Source organism: Hyperolius riggenbachi, chromosome 2 (assembly GCF_040937935.1).
Source record: "Hyperolius riggenbachi isolate aHypRig1 chromosome 2, aHypRig1.pri, whole genome shotgun sequence".
Classification (NCBI taxonomy): domain Eukaryota; kingdom Metazoa; phylum Chordata; class Amphibia; order Anura; family Hyperoliidae; genus Hyperolius; species Hyperolius riggenbachi.
The window spans coordinates 409,847,908-409,867,765 of NC_090647.1; the positions used below are offsets into that span (position 1 = coordinate 409,847,908).

General features: G+C 43.6%; 1 protein-coding gene across 1 annotated transcript in view; it reads left to right on the plus strand.

Moving 5' to 3' along the window:
- LOC137544514 (amine oxidase [flavin-containing]-like) overlaps positions 1-19,858 on the plus strand; it is a 266,964-nt gene that overhangs the window by 165,061 nt on the left and 82,045 nt on the right. Inside the window, exons 5-8 of the mRNA XM_068265600.1 lie at positions 167-258; positions 15,337-15,478; positions 17,234-17,383; positions 18,254-18,413. Coding sequence (XP_068121701.1) covers positions 167-258; positions 15,337-15,478; positions 17,234-17,383; positions 18,254-18,413 — 544 coding nt within the window. The remainder of the gene's footprint in view (positions 1-166; positions 259-15,336; positions 15,479-17,233; positions 17,384-18,253; positions 18,414-19,858) is intronic.

The window sequence follows — 19,858 nt, forward strand, 5'->3', positions numbered from 1 at the left end:
TGATTCCACCGCACTGCAAACGCTCCAATTTGAACGTACCATTACAATATAATTGCCTTCTGAGGCAATGCTCAAGTGTGTAACAGCTTATATGTAACCCTGCATTCTTGATTTTTTTTTGTAGAATCACTTATATGATGTATGTTTTTTGTACTGAACTTTGCAGATTCCTAATGAATCTCCATGGACGGCACCACATGCTGAGGAATGGGATAAAATAACAATGAAAGAATTAATTGACAAATTGTGCTGGACAAGGTAAAATTAAGAGTTGTACATACATTGAATATTTTGATCATGTTCATAAGTTGAAAATCTTCATATACAAGTACATCTTAGTGGCACGGAGCATTACATTTGAATTTGCCCTTGATAAATGGCAAAGTAGGAATGTATCCCACATTGTGCATTTTTCTTTTGGAACATGCACATTCAGAGCGATCACGGTTCACGATTCAGAGCGATCACGGTCAGTGCTTTATAAGCACTGTACTGTGATCTCTCCAGAATCACTGCAAAATTCTGCATGTACCACATTTTGCGATTGGCTCTGTAACGATCGGTGTCAGCACACAGAGAGAATCTGATTATTGGTGATCTGCAGTATCACCAAGAATACAGATATATACCCGATTATTGATGATCTGCAGAATCACCGATAATGCAAGTATAACTAACCTCTGGACACCTATATAGTGTGAGTGTTTGGTGCAACAGTAATGACTTTGAGTTGGACCACCCGAGGAGCAGGTGGTCTTTGGCAGTATGGGCGATACCGCCCTCTGGGAAGTGCAAAAACCTTCCAGCAGCCTGAGACCTCCAAAGAGATGGAGCCCCAGGCTGACAGTAGAAAGGACCTGTGAGTGAGTGACACCTGAAAGGTGGATGTCACTAGCAGGTCTGGAGACTATCTCTAATGGAGAGAGATAGTTCTCAAGGTCGAGCAAGCCGGGTCGGCAACACACGGACAGACAAGGTACAGAGACAGAAGGCTGATATCCAAAGGCAGGCAGGGTTGGCAACAGATAATCAGATATGCGTAGGTACCGAATCAGAAAGCAGAGGGATAGTCAGAAATGCAATAGTGCAATAGGTCATAACAGATATCAAAACAATGCCTAGTCTTGGGTGTGAGGTCCATGGTCTCAACACCCTGGAACTAGTCTGGAGTATAATATGATGGAACACAGTATCCCTAGTCTTGGGTGTGAGGTCCGTGGTCTCGACACCCTGGAACTAGTCTGGAGTATAACACAAAGATAATACAGAGTCCCTAATCTTGGGTGTGAGGTCCGTGGTCTCAACACCCTGGAACTAGTCTGAAGTATAACACAATGATAACACAGAGTCCCTAATCTTGGGTGTGAGGTCCGTGGTCTCAACACCCTGGAACTAGTCTGAAGTATAACAGAATGATAACACAGAGTCCCTAATCTTGGGTGTGAGGTCCGTGGTCTCGACACCCTGGAACTAGTCTGAAGTATAGCACAATGATACACAGAAATAATCTGGCTCAGTGTGAATTCCCAGGTCCTCCTGGTTCTAACACACTGTAGGATCTGACTAAGGTCTGAGTGCTTTCATGTAAGTGTTCACAACGGCAGACAACCTGAGACTGATCAGCAGTAACTATATATAGAGCGGCGCTCTCCGGCGCCACCCATCAATGATCAACTAATAGTCACTTGGCTGATCCCTCCTTGGTTGTCATAAAGGTTCTGCCTCTCAGCGCGCACGTATTCCTCAATCTGTGTGAACTAACAGACCCAGCCACACCAGACGCACGCTGCTGCGTGCAAACCGCCGTCCTGGACGCGGAATCAGCCACCTTGCTGTCAGTACACGCGGCGGCTTTTCCGCGTTCTATTACAGGCGCTAATCAGAAAATGCCCACGATTGGCGCCAATCGATGCAGTGAGATCACTGTCATAGGGTAAAAAGCACTAGTGCTTTGGTGATTAACGGGAATCGCCCGCTAATTACCGTAATATGAACGGGTCCTGAGGGTTGGCTTTGAGGAGAATAACGCCTAGCAGGCTGAATGTATCTATCTCCAGCATAAACAACTGCAGAACTAACAGGATGAATGTATCTACGGTATCTCCAGCCTAAACAAATATTATCTTTTGTGTGTGAAATCTGATACCAAAGCTAGATTTTCATACTAATGTTTTTCTTTGCTGCAGTCTTCTGAGAGATGCAGAGAGCAGCTGGCTGTATTATTATTATTATTATTATTATTATTAAATTATCAGCACAAACAACATTTTGCAAATAAAAAAAATCCAATGCAGCTAAAAGCTACACACAATGTTCTCAATTCACTAAGCTTATCTCCTGTCTTTAATAACTCTTCTGAGCTTTTTCTACAGTTATCACTATGGGGATAACTGTAGAAACAGCTCAGAAGAGTTATTAAAGACAGGAGATAAGCTTAGTGAATTGAGGCCAATGAATTAAAGTTTTTGCCACTGATGTTTAACGTGAAAAGTAGAAAAATGCTTGCACAGCTAGACATCATTTGTACTGTACATTGCGATTTTAGAACACTTGGTTATTGATACTTGTCCTTTAACATATTATTAGTCCTGCCATCAGCACTGATGTTTCCTGTGTCCAATCAGGACAATATCTCTCATAAGAGGACTGAAATTGCCTGCTGCTGCAGGAGCAAGGGGGAATTTCCTCTTGGACTAATCTTAAAATATTTTATTCACAAAAAATGATAATGATAACCATTAACAAATAATACAGGGAAATTAAAGGAGCTTAACCACTTGAGGACCACAGGCTGACACCCCCCTAGTGACCAGGCTATTTTTTTTTACAATTCAGCACACTGCAGCTTTAACAGTTTATTACTCGGCCATACAACTTAGCAGCCAAATGAATCTTACCTCCTTTTCTGCCCACCAACAGAGCTTTCTATTTATTTTTTTTTGTTAATTTAAAAAGTATTTTTGTCCGTGCACGCATTCCCCGCTGATCTCTGCCTACAGGACTTGACGCCAATCGGCGTTAGGCGGTCCTGTAGCTTCCACACTCCCACCGCCAAGTGGCTTTAGGCGGTCGAGAGGGGGTTAAAACATCTCTTCACATAAATGGTTATCAGGAGTATAAAAGTAACCCCACTCTATGCCTATCATTGCTTAATTTTTGGATGAGCGGCAACAATGGGCTGGCCTGTATGCTGCCATGGAGTTCACCAGGAAAGGAAAATTATGTCAGGTTAGTATTCAATTTTCCTGTTTCCCTGGTGACTCCATGACAGCATCACAGATGGGCACTAACTAGAAAATAAAAAAATAGGGCAGGAATGTGTAAAACAACAAATTTAATGAAACAAGAAAGCAACAACAATAATAAATTCTCATTGGTTGCCAAAGAAACAATATTTTACTTAAATACACTAGTAGTCAACATAGTAGGATCAATTTTATAATGTTTGATGAAAGTATGGCCTGACACGCAATCAGCTGATTTGCAAATGGTTTCTAGGGAAACTTTACCTAGAGAAGCCCATGAGGCCGCCATACCTCTAGTGCAGGCTTTCTCAACCAGGGTTCCCTGGAACCCCAGGGTTCCTTGAGGACTCTGCAGGGGTTCCTTGGCATTTTCCCCCATCGTGGGGGAAGTATAATAGAGCACACTATATTAGGTGGTACTGTAACAAGAAGCACTAAATTGGGGGGTCAGGAGACAGTATAATGAGTGGCAGTGTAATAGGAGATAGTGAAATTAGCAGCCTAGCCTACTTTAAGACCATGCTTCCTGAAAAATAAATGTAGGGGTTCCTCGAGACCAAAAAATTGTTTGCAGGGGTTCCTTGAGATCCAAAAGTTATTTACAGGGTTCCTCCAAGGTAAAAAGGTTGAGAAAGGCTGCTCTAGTGGAATGGGCAGATAATTCCTGTGGTGGATCAAGACCACTACATCTGTAGGCTTTTTGTATAATCTTAACAATCTTAATCTATTTGGAAATAATCTAAAAGTAGCAGCTTTACCTTTGTTTTTCCCTAAGGGAAAAGTCTGTCTGTAGCCCAAAAGTGTTTTGTCAGATCCAGATAGGTTTTAATACATGAAACAGGATCTAAAGGATGGGGTGAATCATGATTTGATTGATCTCTGAAAGATGGAATTGTCCATTCCTGATTAAAATGGTATGAAGAGGCATCCTTAGAAATAAACTCTTCATGTGGGTTTACAACAACTCTGTCCTCAAAGAAACTTAAAAATGGTTCTTTAGAGCTGAGGGCTTATAATTCAGACACTCTTCTTCCAGAGGTAATAGCTACTATGAAGGAAAGTTTTAAAGTCAGATCAAAAAAGAGAACAGTCATTATTTGAAATTGTTGATAAATAGTCCAATACCAATGGTAAGTTGGGAAATGTTTGGTTTTCTAGGTAGACGCTTCTTTAAAGTTGCTTGAAAAATTGCTTCATTCATTTTTCATCTGCCCAGGACTTGCCCAGATTATCTGAAATAGCTGAGACCTGAGACCATAGCCGTCCTTTGACCTGAGCGACTGGAGAGGCCGCTCAGGGCACCAGCTTCCAAGGGGGCGCCTATAGCTGGCTGCCTATACTGAGGGCACCTACACCTGACTTCCTATACTTGGGGCACCTATAGTTGGCTACCTATACTGAGGGAGGGAACCTACTCCTGGCTACCTATACTGAGGGCACCGACACCTGACTTCCTATACTGGAGGCGCCTTTGTTTGGCTACCTATATTGAGGGCACCTGCACATGAGATCCTATACTGGGGGCACCTATACCTGGCACCCTACCTATACTTACTGTAGTCTGAGGGACCACTGCAAATATAACACGTGGTGCAAATTGTCAGTGCTGTGCTAGCATTCCAATTGGGGGGGGAGGGAAGACCTAACTGTCCCACTGATTGTATTTATTAATATTCCTGAAAGGTTTGAGCCTTCATTTTTAAGTGTATTCAGGCTAATGCACTCTTTCCGTCCATTTTGTGGTTATTATTAGTATTTTCTGTTATACATATATGGTGTGTCACAGAGATCTGAGCATTTGGTGTGAAGTGTCACGACTTCAAAAAAGGTTGGGAACCCCTGTCCTAGGAGGTAACTCAGGTGAAAAGGTGAATTGCATATGGGCGTGTGTGTGTGTGTGTGTGTGTGTGTGTGTGTGTGTGTGTGTGTGTGTGTGCGCACACGTGAAGAGGATGAAGCGGGGCACCAAAATCAGGTTTCGCTCAGGGCGCTGTGAAATCTAAGGCCGGCCCTGCCTGAGACTTCAGAGTACTGTAAGCTAAGCCGATTTCTAAACCTCTTTGTAAGAAGGTAATGACATGACTTAATGAAAGATTAATAGGATCAAAGCAAGTCTCTTTAGCAACATTTTAGACTCTAGTCCAAACTCTATCATAGAGTGATATCGCTGACAGTTTTCTAGTAGAAAGTAGTGTAGAAATAACTGAATCTGAACAACCCTGAGCAATTAGTCCAGGGCAGAGGCGCAAGAGGCTACAGCCTCAGGGTGCAGTGTAGGAGGGGGCGCACAACTCACTCAGCCATCATTTCCTCTATTGTGTTTGAAGCAGAGAGAAATAAGACCAGAGGATACATGGCGGTGACTGCTAGCCAGACAACTAGAAATTAAGGTGTTGGAAACCGTGGGGTGCATCTTAGTCTAATAGGAATCAGTGTGCGACGGCTGGGGTGGCCGGTATGGAGGGGTGCACTTTCGTGTCTCAGCCTTGGGTGCTAGAGGACCTTGTCCAAGCTCTGAATTAGTCTGCTCCTCTCAATCTCCAGGCTACTAGACATAGTCTTGATGGATTTGGGTGGAGAAAGCCTCCTTGAAATAACAGATTCTTGCACACTGGAAGACAAAAGGGTGCTTCCACCACAAGTGATCTCAGAAGCGTGTACCACGGCCTCCTTGGCCAATCCGTAAGAACAGCTAGACTTTCCACTCTGCTCTATAACACTTTCTGCAGAAATTTGAAGATCAGTGCTACTGGAGGGAAGGCGTACCCTTTTCTGAAATTCCACTTTTGCAGTAGCGCGTCCATACCTAAAGCATTTTCTGAAAGATACCTGGAAGAAGAGGAGCTTTGAGTTGGCCTGAGTGGCAAAAAGGTCCACCTGTGAAACCCCCTTTTTCTTCACTATTAATTTGAACACCTGGTTCAGAGACCATTTGTTGTGACTTGACAACTTGTCCGCCAGAAAATTGTCTTTTCCTGGTAAGTAAATTGTATCTGTTAGAAATTTCTGCTATAGTGCACTCCTTACTTAGCTGTTGGGCCGAATGTTTGCCTGCCATTAGGATTGTGCAGTTTCCATCTGGTTGGTTCAGATGGTTGTTACCGTTGTTCTCTGATGTTCCTGCCATTTTTTGGTACATAGAAAGGGCTTTATACAGTGGCCTGACGAAGCCTAAATTGAATGTATTAAGCCTACACTACTATTGATTGCTATATCTCTGGCTTTGGATGTTTTTTACTGAAATCACATAGACTTTTTATGAAATCACGTTATGTCAATAAAGATTTTTGAGACTTTTGTACCGCAAGACCTTGCAAATTGTTTATTTTATATGGTCCTTTCTATTCATATAAGTGTAACGATCGGTGTAGCACAGAGAGGATCTGATTACCGGTGATCTGCAGTATCACTGGAAATACAGATATATACCAGATTATAGATGATCTGCAGTATCACCGATAATCCGATATACAAGCTAACCTCTGGACACCTACGCAGAGTGTTTGGTGCAAACAGTAGTAATGAGAGGACTGAGCCTCAGAGCAGTAAGTTGTACTGCCCAATTCCTTCTGGACTCTCCCGGAGGGAGGAGTCAGGCTGAGAGAAGGAACGACAGAACGAGAGTGACACTCAAGAGGCAGTGTCACTATCAGGACTGGGAACCGCCTCTAACAGTAAGGTCGGTTCTCGAGGTCGGACAAGCCAGGTCGTAAACACACGGACAGATAAAATACAGTTTCAGAAGGCAGAGGCGAAAGTCTGAAGTACAAGCAGGGTTCGGCAACAGGGTATCAGAAATATCAAGGTACAAAATCAGAAGGCAGATGCAGAGTCTAAGGATGAGCCGGGGTTCGGCAACAGAGTATCAGAAAGACAAAGTACAGGATCAGAATTCAGGAGAATGGTCAGGCAGGCAGAAGGTCATAACAGATAATCACAATCAAACTAGTACTTTAAACTATCAACAAATCTAGCTAAGTGTAGGATTACAGCTCCAGCTGGTCCCGGCACACTTTCGGATCTGACTCAGGTCTGCGTGCTACCACGTAATGATCGCAACGCCAGACAACCAGCAACTGAACAGCCAGCAGTATATATACACAGCCACTCTCCAGCCCCTCCCTAAGTGCTGGACCAATGAGAGGGCTCAGAATTGTCAGCTGACCAGCTTGGTCAGCTGACCTACTTCTGGCTGCTATATAAGCTTTGCCTCAGTGCGCGCGCGCGTCACTCTGAATCTTGGAGGACTATCAGTTCCAGCCACACCAGTACTGCTTTGCAATGTATCCAGTGAACCGAGCGTGGGAGCCGCCTCTAATGCGGATTCCGCCGCTTCCAATGCGGATTCCGCCGTTCCCAATGCGGATTCCACCGCTCTGCCTATGCGGCATGCAGCGGTTTTTCCACGTTGTGACGTCACGCTGGACGCGGAAACAGCCGCCTCAGCCTGAGAGACGGCGGCTTTTCTGCGTTTCCTCACAGTACCCCCCCCCCCCCAGGAGTGGACTCCGGACAACTCCTACCAGGTTTCTCGGGATGTAAGGCGTGAAACTCCTTCCTTAATTCGTCCGCATGCATGCGACTCCCAGGTACCCATTGTCTCTCCTCAATGCCATACCCTTTCCAGTGCACCAGATATTGTACTGAGTTCTGTACAATGCGTGAATCTAATATTTTCTCTACCTCATATTCAGGTCGTTCATCTACCATCACAGGAGGAGGAGGAGTGGAGCCCACATGGACTGCTGGTTTGAGCAGGGATACGTGAAAGGACCTTACCCCATGCATGCTGTCGGGAAGATCAACAGAATACGTAATGTTGTTGATCTTCTTAGCTACCGGGAACGGACCCACAAACCTGGGACCTAGCTTATCTGAGGCTGTTTCAGAGTCAAGTGATGTGTGGACACCCAGACCAAGTCTCCTGGCTGGAACCTCCACTCTAACGAGCATCTCTTGTCAGCCTGACCCTTTTGACTCTGGAATGCCCTTTCCAAATTACTCTTCACCGTCCACCAGATGTCTTTAAATGCTCTTTGCCAAGCTTCCAGGGTTGGAAACGGAGAAGAGGCAACTGGCAAAGGGGAGAATTTGGGCAACCTCCCTGTCACAATCTGGAACGGAGAAAAAGCAGAAGAAGAACTCTTTAAATTATTCTGTGCGAATTCTGCGAAGGCCAGAAATTTTACCCAGTCATCTTGTGCCTCCGCAACGTAACATCTTAAAAACTGCTCCAAAGACTGATTAATCCGTTCAGTCTGCCCATTAGTCTGTGGGTGGTAGCCTGACGAGAAAGACAACTTCATGCCCATTTGTTGGCAAAATGCCCTCCAGAATCTAGAGATGAATTGGACTCCCCGATCCGACACTATGTTTTCCGGAATGCCATGCAGCCGGAAAATATGGATGATGAATAGGTCGGCCAATTCCTGGGCCGAGGGGAGTCCTTTCAAGGGCACGAAATGGGCCATCTTGCTGAAGCAGTCGACTACCACCCAAATGACCGAAATGCATTCAGACCTGGGGAGCTCACCCACAAAATCCATGGACAAGTGGGTCCATGGTTCACTCGGGGCGGGCAAGGGCTGTAAGGTACCGACAGGTGCCAGCCGGGAGGGCTTACTTTTTGCACAAATTGCACATTCCCTAACAAATTCCTTGCAATCAGCTGACAGGGAGGGCCACCAGGCACATCTGGCTACAAGATCCTGCGTTCTGGCTGCTCCGGGATGTCCAGCATTCTTATGCGCATGGAACATCTCTAGGATCTGGAGACGGAAGGGCAGGGGAATGAACATAACCCCTTTAGGCTTCCCTTCCGGAATGTCCTGCTGGAAGGAGCTAAATGTCTCCTTCCAGTCTTCCCAAGTATCGGTTGCAGCCAGCACCAATTTCTGCGGACCAATAGACTCAGGGATGGAGGGCTGTGCTGTCTCTGGCACAAAGCACCTGGACAAAGCGTCTGCCTTAACGTTTTTGCTGCCTGGAGTGTAAGTAATTATGAATCTGAACCTCGTAAAGAATAACGACCATCGGGCCTGACGGGGACTTAATCTCTTAGCTCCCTCGATGTATTCTAAATTCTTGTGGTCCGTGAAGACCGTGATAGTGTGCTCTGCTTCGAGCCAGTGACGCCACTCTTCATAAGCCAGTTTAATGGCCAGGAGCTCTCTGTTGCCTATGTCGTAGTTCTTCTCTGCCGGAGAGAACCTACGAGAAAAGTAAGCACAGGGATGTAGTCTTCCCTGTAACCCTGACCGCTGAGACAGCACAGCCCCTACCCCGACCTCCGAGGCGTCAACCTCAACAATGAAAGGATAAGAGGTGTCAACATGTCTTAGGATCGGTGCGGAACAAAACAATTCCTTCAAAGTGGAGAATGCATTCTGAGCTTCAGGAGACCAGTGGGTAGTATCTGCCCCCTTTTTTGTGAGACTTGTAAGGGGTGCAATGATCGTGGAGTACCCTTTTATAAACCTCCTATAGTAATTCGCAAAACCCAGGAATCGCTGGAGGGCTTTCAACCCCACAGGTTGCGGCCATTCCAGGACAGCTGTGACTTTAGCAGAGTCCATTGACAGACCTGAGGTAGAAATCACATACCCCAGAAACGTGACGGATGTCACCTCAAAAATACATTTTTCCAACTTGGCGAACAGCATATTTTGTCTCAGCTTGTCCAGCACAATTTTGACATGGCTCCTGTGTTCAGAGAGATTGTCCGAGTAGATCAGTATATCATCGAGATATACCAGAACAAATCTGCCCAACACCTCTCTGAATACCTCATTAATTAATTCTTGGAAGACGGCTGGCGCATTACACAACCCGAAGGGCATCACTAAGTATTTGTAATGCCCGTCGGGTGTGTTGAAGGCCGTCTTTCATTCATCGCCCTTTCTAATGCGGATCAGGTTGTATGCACCCCTCAGATCTAACTTTGAGAAGATCTTAGCGTTAGTGACCTGTGTGAACAAATCGTCTATCAATGGTAGCGGATAACGATTCTTCACCGTGATTTTATTCAGGCCTCGGTAATCGATGCAAGTTCGAAGACCTCCATCTTTTTTCTTAACAAAAAAGAAACCAGCCCCTGCAGACGACCGGGAGGGGCGAATGAACCCTTTGGCTAGATTGTCATGGATGTATTCCTGCATGGCCAGGCCACTTTCTCCGGTCCAGACAAATTATACAGGTGACCTCGGGGGGGCATACAACCGGCACGGAGATCGATGGGGCAATCGAAAGGGCGATGAGGAGGTAACTTATCAGCAGCCTTGGGACAGAATACATCCGAGAATTCAGAGTATTGCTCGGGAACCCCCTCCACTTGAATCTTGGTCTGACCTAATGTCACTTTCCCTAGACACTGCTGGGAACAAAAGTCTGACCAACTGGTTAATTGTCCTGCAGCCCAATTAATTTGTGGCGAGTGAAGCTGCAGCCAGGGCATACCTAAGACAATTGTGGAGGTGGTCATGTGTAAAACGAAAAAACTCAATCTCTCCCCATGCAGTACCCTAATAGTGACTTCCACCTCTGGTGTCTGAGACAGCGGACGGTCCCTTTGAAACGGGGAGTCGTCCACGGCAGTAACCTGGATAGGTGGTTCTACTGGGGTGAGCAGAATGCCCAACTTCATTGCAAATTCGGAACTCATAAAATTAGCCGCTGAGCCTGAATCAACAAAGGCCTCTGTGGCTTCAGATTTGTCCCCCCATGTAATCGTACATGGAAGGAGCAAATGTATTTCTTTTAGGGGTATAAAACGGACGCCTAGGGTGTTACCCCCTACAACTCCTAGGCGGCAGCGTTTCCCGGCTTATTAGGACAGTTTCGTACCCTATGCCCCCCCTCCGCGCAATACAGGCACAACTGTTCCGTCATCCTCCGTCTTCGCTCCACCTGGGACAATTTTGATCGACCTATCTGCATAGGCTCGGGTGGAGGTAAGACCGGAGCAGATGAGACTGAAGAAGATGATGCTGCCTGAGGTGTAGCGTAAGACACTACTCTGACGCGTTGACTACCCCTGGTCTGTTTTTGGTAGCGCAGTCTACGGTCAATTCGGATGGCCGCTGAGATGGCCTCATCGACTGTTCTGGGCTCGGGCTGACTTAGCATCAGGTCAGAGACCTCATCGGACAGCCCTGACAAAAAACAACCTAGCAGGGCGTAAGTGTCCCACCTGGCCGTAACTGACCACCTCCTAAATTCGGCCGCGTAATCTTCGACCAGACCCTTGCCGTGACGTAAAAACTTGAGCATCCGCTCAGAAGTCGAGGCAAGGTCTGGGTCGTCGTAAATTACCGCCATGGCTTTAAAGAATTCCTCCACCAAGGTAAGAGCTAAGTCACCGGCAGACAAATTGTACGCCGAGGTCTGGGAGTCACCAGATAACAAGGTTTTAATAAATATGACCCGTTGGGTCTCAGTCCCCGAGGATCGGGGTCTCAACTCGAAATATGATAACACTCTACTCTTAAAATTCCGAAAGTCAGACTTGTGGCCGGAAAATTTATCAGGTACGGGCATACGTATGTCATCACTATGAGGGGATCGCACCGAATCAACTGACGTCTGGAGGGTTCGCACAGAGACTGATAAGGCATCAATTAATGCTTTGTGCTGGCCCAGTGCTTGATGGATGTTATGTACAGCAGAAGGAAATGGCAGCGCTTCCAAACAGACGCTGCACCTGAATTGACTACCTGCACAGGTATGCAGAGCTCAAATAACGGGCAGGTTACACACCTTGCATTCAAAACAGGTACAGTAAAGGGGGGCGTTAGCTTCAGCATAAGTTGTGCACAAATTATCCCTAATAGACTCTCCAACGGCGGTGACGTGCCCCATAGGAGAGAAACTAACCACTAATCTAGCAGTGAAACATATAAAAAAGTGAAGCATGTTCAAACTATGAAAATTGTCCAAAAAAAAGGTTAAAACCTCAAACTAATGTAACAGTGAAACATATTCAACAGTGAAACATATCCAACAGTGAACCCTAGCTAGTCTAAAATTAAAATCATAATCCTTACCTGGTGCAGCTAGCCATAAATGGTATACACATTTGTTCAGAAGACAGGAAGCAATGGGCAGCGCTCACAGGCTGCAAGTGAAGTGAAAGCTCCAGAGATATGCCCAGCCCCTTGGGGCTAAATACACACCTTGAATACAAATCCGATGCAAATTATGTGCTAACACTAATCTAAATTCTAAAATTTGAATGCAAGCTGACACCCCTGGAGGCAGCTAGCCTGAAGTATACTTAAGTTTTGTACAGCAGAAGGAAATGGCAGCGCTTCCAAATGGCACAACTTATGCTGAAGCTAACGCCCCCCTTTACTGTACCTGTTTTGAATGCAAGGTGTGTAACCTGCCCGTTATTTGAGCTCTGCATACCTGTGCAGGTAGTCAATTCAGGTGCAGCGTCTGTTTGGAAGCGCTGCCATTTCCTTCTGCTGTACAAAACTTAAGTATACTTCAGGCTAGCTGCCTCCAGGGGTGTCAGCTTGCATTCAAATTTTAGAATTTAGATTAGTGTTAGCACATAATTTGCATCTGATTTGTATTCAAGGTGTGTATTTAGCCCCAAGGGGCTGGGCATATATCGGGAGCTTTCACTTCACTTGCAGCCTGTGAGCGCTGCCCATTGCTTGCTGTCTTGATGGATGTTATCCACCGAAGTGGCAAGCACACCCAGAGGGTCAGCGCGTGCGTCCATCTGTTTTTTGGGTCTGGCGTTCTGTAACGATCGGTGTAGCACAGAGAGGATCTGATTACCGGTGATCTGCAGTATCACTGGAAATACAGATATATACCAGATTATAGATGATCTGCAGTATCACCGATAATCCAATATACAAGCTAACCTCTGGACACCTACGCAGAGTGTTTGGTGCAAACAGTAGTAATGAGAGGACTGAGCTTCAGAGCAGTAAGGAGTACTGCCCAATTCCTTCTGGACTCTCCCGGAGGGAGGAGTCAGGCTGAGAGAAGGAACGACAGAACGAGAGTGACACTCAAGAGGGAGTGTCACTATCAGGACTGGGAACCGCCTCTAACAGTAAGGTCGGTTCTTGAGGTCAGACAAGCCAGGTCGTAAACACACGGACAGATAAAATACATTTTCAGAAGGCAGAGGCGAAAGTCTGAAGTACAAGCAGGGTTCGGCAACAGGGTATCAGAAATATCGAGGTACAAAATCAGAAGGCAGATGCAGAGTCTAAGGACGAGCCGGGGTTCGGCAACAGAGTATCAGAAAGACAAAGTACAGGATCAGAATTCAGGAGAATGGTCAGGCAGGCAGAAGGTCATAACAGATAATCACAATCAAACTAGTACTTTAAACTATCAACAAATCTAGCTAAGTGTAGGATTACAGCTCCAGCTGGTCCCGGCACACTTTCGGATCTGACTCAGGTCTGCGTGCTACCACGTAATGATCGCAACGCCAGACAACCAGCAACTGAACAGCCAGCAGTATATATACACAGCCACTCTCCAGCCCCTCCCTAAGTGCTGGACCAATGAGAGGGCTCAGAATTGTCAGCTGACCAGCTTGGTCAGCTGACCTACTTCTGGCTGCTATATAAGCTTTGCCTCAGTGCGCGCGCGCGTGTCACTCTAAATCTTGGAGGACTATCAGTCCCAGCCACACTAGTACTGCCTTTCAATGTATCCAGTGAACCGAGCGTGGGAACCGCCTCTAATGCGGATTCCGCCGCTTCCAATGCAGATTCCGCCGTTCCCAATGCGGATTCCGGCATGCGGCGGTTTTTCCGCGTTGTGACGTCATACTGGACGTGGAAACAGCCGCCTCACCCTGAGAGATGGCAGCTTTTCCGCGTTTCCTCACAAAAAGGAAGGACTTCTCCTGAAAGACCATTTGTGACCTTTTGACACTATGTCGAACACCCAAATGTCTATTAGTTCCTCTGCCCAGACAGGAACAAAATTGCTTTGTCTCACACCAACTGGACCTGTCTGGAAGGGCAGTATATCAAAAAGACTTCTGGTTAGTTGAAGAAGAAACCTTAGGTTTTTTTATCTCTAAAAAAAATGAGGATTGACCAGACTTCCAATTTGTGTTTGAATTTCTACCGGATTTATAAGGTGTTTGCATCCTTAAACCTTTGCGGAAGCTGTTGTCTCTGCTGAGCAAAAGGTTGACGTTTGAATTTCCTATCTTGTAAGAGTAATCCCCGATTTACCACCTGTTACACGAGATACAGCTAAATCCATTTTGGAACCAAAAAGGGATTTACCATCATATGGAATATGAATCCAATTTAATTTTGAAGAAGGGTCAGCAGTCCACAGTCTTAACCATAGAGTTCTTTTTGCCATTATGGAAAACAATATAGCTCTACTGGAACTTTTGAGTATATCACCAGAAGCTTCACCAATAAGGCAAGGACAAAAAAAAAGCAATGATAGGTATAGGGTGGGATAGTTTTATACTCTGAACTTTGTCCTTTCTGGCAGTTGTAGGAGTAGAACTGCCCATCTGTGATGCTATCACAGAGTCATCAGGGAAATTTAGCATTTAGGGATTTACGACAGGTGATCTGGTTTTCTAGTTCCCTTTGAGGTAGACCCATTTCGTAGAGAAACCAGACCCATTGAGAAGAAGTAATGATTTTATGGCCCCTTTTCTCCCAGCAGAAATGTAAACAGTCACTTCCTATAGAAAGTGACTGGATCGTGACAAAACACTTCTTTTTTAAGTCAAATGAAAACTAAAGGATTACTCCTAATCATGCCTTTGTGCGCATATTTTCTTGTGATGGTGCAGGTGAATCCGTCACACTGATGCCTCAATCTTAATCTATGTGGCAAAAATGTATGAATTCATATTCTTAATAGAGGAATCATATTTTCTCCTACACTTTAATTCATATAAAATAAACTGCTAAATAAAAGTTGCATGATTGTCCTAGACATGTGATAGTCTACTCAAAACCAAATTACTCACCTACCTATTGTTCAAAGCTTTGCTCATGGAATTCTCACCATACTGAAGCTGCTTTGTACTATATGTGACTTGTAAGGCTGTATGAATTTATGTCTTTGTATAACACTACAGCACAGCGAAGAAGTTTGCAACACTTTTTGTGAATGTAAATGTTACTTCAGAACCTCATGAGATCTCAGCTCTTTGGTTCCTGTGGTATGTGAAACAATGTGGTGGAACAACAAGAATTTTCTCAACTTCTAATGGTGGCCAGGTATGTTGAAACAATTTTTTTCATTCTTTGCTCTTCTGTATTCCTTCAAGGACAACTGAAGCAAGAAGGGGATATGGAGGCTGCCATATTTATTTCCTTTTAAACAATACCAGTTGCCTGGCCAGCCTGCTAAACCTCTGCCTGTAAAACTTTTAGCCATAGACCATTAACAAGCATACGCAGATCAGGTGTTTCTGACATTTTCACATCTGACAAGATTAGTTGCATGCTTGTTTCAGGTGTGATTCAGACACTACTGCAACCAAATAGATCAGCAGTGCTGCCAGGAAAATGGTATTGTTTTAAAGGAAATAAATATAGCAGCCTCCATATTCTCACTTTAGTTGTCCTTTAATAGTGAAATGTAGTGAAATGTAGAGATGTGAACATGAAGGATGCATCTCCTATGATGCATCACTTTGTGTTTCTTTAGAAGAACTTGAACACATGTTGAAACTCAAGTCTGCTTAAAAATGCCAAGAGAAAAAAAGTGGGAGGTACTTACCTCGGGAGGGGGAAGCGTCTGCATCCTAAAGAGGCTTCACTCGTCCTTCTCAGGAGAGGCGATCCAGCGGTGGGACTCCTGAAATTCCCCTTGTCGGCGAATGTTATTACTTTGTTTGGGGGTGACAGTGCTGGAGTAAGCTGGCTGAGAACGATGGGGGAAACCATATTAGAATTCAGAGGCTTCCCCCTCTTGAGATATCTTTTTTTTTATTATGTAAAACTTTAATGTTAACTTTAAAATCATTGTATGTGAAAGACTTTGCTAATGCAGTGTATCTACTCTTGTTGCTGTGCTCAGCCATGCCATAGTGTAGGATCTGTGACTTTAAACTGTCTTCCAAGGCCGTATCATGGTAGCACTGTTTGTCTGTTCCTTACCCAGTTTTAAAGGACCACTATAGCAAAAAAAAAATAGGCAGTTAAAATCTGACAGGACCAACAGGTTTTGGGTCAGTCCATCTCCTCATGGGGGATTCTCAGGGTATTCTTTGTTTTCAGCAGCATTTCCTGAACAGCAGTTTGACTGACAAAATAGTAAGATACCAGCCAGCCTCCCTAATCACTTGCACACTATTTTGTCATTTCGACTTTGCAACTGCTGTTCAGGAAATGCTGTTGCAAACAAAGACAACCCTGAGAAGCCCCATGAAGAGATGTACTTTCAGCCTCAGACAGCTGTTTTGTGTTTCAATTAATTACTGTCTTAATCCACATATAAAATCCCTGATTTTGTGCAAGTGTACCTATAAGAACTGAGGCTGCTTTAAAATTAAAGGGCTTCACACCAAATACTGATTTGATTTTTCTTCTATTAGCTCACTTTGCACTTAGTAAATTGATCAAAATAAGCAAATAGAATTATGATTTGTGAGAGCATTAGTTCACAGCATTGTTCACACCAGCCTAACTTTCTGCACAAGGCAAAATGAACTGTCGATATGCAGTAGGTGAAGCTAGCCAACATGTTATAGCCATGCCCATATGGAGATGCATGTATAAATATAATAAGTTTTAAATCAGGATGATATATTTAAGATACTCTTTTATTTACATTAAAATGTCTATAATATATCATCCAGTAAACACAATGATGAGATAAAATAGCAGTACCCCATAGCAACACAGTATAGTACCTTTCAGTGATCTCGTTCCTGATAAATGATCTGCAAATGTTTGTTATATGCTGCACATTTAACATTGTATTTTGCCATGTCTTAGACATCACTTAATTTAAAATTGTTTACTCAGGAGAGAAAATTTGTTGGTGGAGCTAACCAGATCAGTGAAAAGATGGCAGAGCATTTGCAAGGGCGTGTAAAATTGCAAAGACCTGTTGTGCGCATCAACCAAACCACAGAAACTATTGTAGTGGAAACAGTAAATCATGAAATTTATGAGGTAAGTATAATAGATGAGAAAAATAAAATGTTTGAAAAAAATGTATGACGGAAGGGATTTGTGATAATTCAGATTTAAATGTGTGACTGTGGTTACCCACAATGCATCACTGCTGAATATGCACGTTTTTTCTTTATGCCCCCGAAGAAAGGTTTACATCCAGAATCACTAGTGTATAGCAAGCCTATATCTTTAAATTTTACAGAGCCACATCAACCCAACATGCAGACAGCCTGTTTCTGAACTGTGGGTCTTCCTCAGTGCATGGCAGTGATTGATATGGCTTTGTGGGATAGAGCTTGGACCAGAACAACAGTATATTCAAGCAGTTCGGGGTGACCCAAAACCACTAAGAAAGTATAGGGGTCTAAAAGAGACTGAAAAGTCCTCCTACTTAAAAAACAAATGCTTATTTTGGTTTGCCTTCTTAAAACAGAAGGTATTTACGAAAATTCAGATTTAGGTGCTACCCACAATGCATTACTGCTTAATATGCAAATGATCTCTTTATGCCCCTGGCTTACATCCAGAACCGCTGGTGTATAGCAAGCCTATAGCTTTAAACGTGCATAGGTATTAGTACGCTGCGGGTAATTTTGGCGATGGGATAGCCGAATGACGGTGTTAAATACTATTCCCCCTCCTAGTCATTACTCTTATGCGCTTTGTTAAATTTTACAGAGCCATGTCTGAATATTTTTTTTTTAAATGATGACAATTGGTCAACAATGATAACATGTAAATGCTAAACATACACTTTCATTCTGAAAAGTCTCCCAACAATTCAACCAGATTGTCTTACCATTAACTTTATAATTCTTATAGGATGCCATACACAACTTCCCATTATATCAAATCTTCTCTCTTTAGGCCAAATTTGTTATCAGTGCCATCCCACCTGCTCTGTGCATGAAGATTCACTTTAATCCTGAACTACCCCCACTTAGAAATCAGCTTATCACTCGTGTTCCTATGGGGTCAGTCATAAAGTGTATGGTCTATTACAAGGAAGCTTTCTGGAGAAAAAAAGGTAAGTGATATGACAAGGGATACACAAGAAAATGGTAACTCATAACCTGGGCTGGCCATAGTAATATGCAGTGTTGACATTGTCATCTGTCAAGCTGGAATGACTGGGACTGGATGAAGTGGGTAAGCCTTTTCCCTTTTTGCTCAATAGGCAGGCAGTTTCAGGATGGTTCTGTTTAAAAAAAAAAAATTAAACATGCCTTATTGCAGTGGCAGAAAGATATTGGAGTGGTCTGCTTAAAATAAAAAAAATAGTCAGGCCTCAGAGTGTAAGCACACCTCAGAGTATAAGCAGATTATGTGTGGATTTAGGCTTTAAGCAGACTATTCGTTTAAACACTGCATGGAGTTGGTTAAACACTACATGGAGTAAAGGCAGATTGTTTTATTAAGGTAAAAATAACTTATAAAATATTCTAAATATCTGAGCTGTGATATAAAATCAATTCTTAACCCCCCCCCCCCCCCCATCCTTCCTTCAAGGGCCCTTCCTACATAATGATCTTCTCAGCCACAGTGATGTGACTGGCAGCTAGTAACAACGTAACAGTAACATGGAGGAGATAGGTCACATACCACATTTTACATGGGTCTTTTAGTGATTAACCAACCAGCATGGTTGCCAGAGTTTCTTGCTCATCCATGAGCCGCTAATTGATGAACCCAGATATTATAAGGTAGCCCACCAACAAAAACATTTTTCACTTTGAACCAAACTGACCCATGGGAATTATATGTACAATAAACCTAGACAGAAACACTTTCTGAAAACATGGGATATTTGGAAACACGTTTATTTTCCACAATTATAAAAGGCATTGCGTAATACTCAGACATCATTATTGTTTTCAATTGACTGTAATTTCTTTGAAAAAATATATTGGCTGGCCTCATGATAAATACTCTGACAGTACAGTTTTTTTTTTGTTTTTGTTTTTTTAATTTCCATGGAACTAAATGTCCTTTTAAGTAGTCTACAATAAAACTGCTTGAAAATGTTTTATTTTTTTTAACAAACCTTATTTACAAAAGCAACTTTAAATGCCCGTTACTGTGCTCACAAAACCTCTTCTAAAGTCACCATCTGTAGGCTGTTTCTTACTTTAGAATTTATGGAAATATAGGTGTTTGTAGAGATATAAAACAATATTTTGTCAAGAGGCTTTATTTGCATATTATTTTTCAAACTTTTCTGTCAACCCTATTTTAATTCCTGTTACTCAGTCTGAGCTAGATATGCCAAGGCCTTCATCGAGAAGTTAATTATTTCTAAATCCATTCCTAAAATGGTGGGCATCATGCTCACTGGCTTGTTTGCACACTTTAAAAATATTTTCAGTATAGGTTAATGTCTTAACTGCTTAGTTTTATACTAGATTGCAAACATACCATCAGTAAAAGCTAGATTTATGCAGCAAAACTTTTTTCTGCTTTTATCCTTGAAGC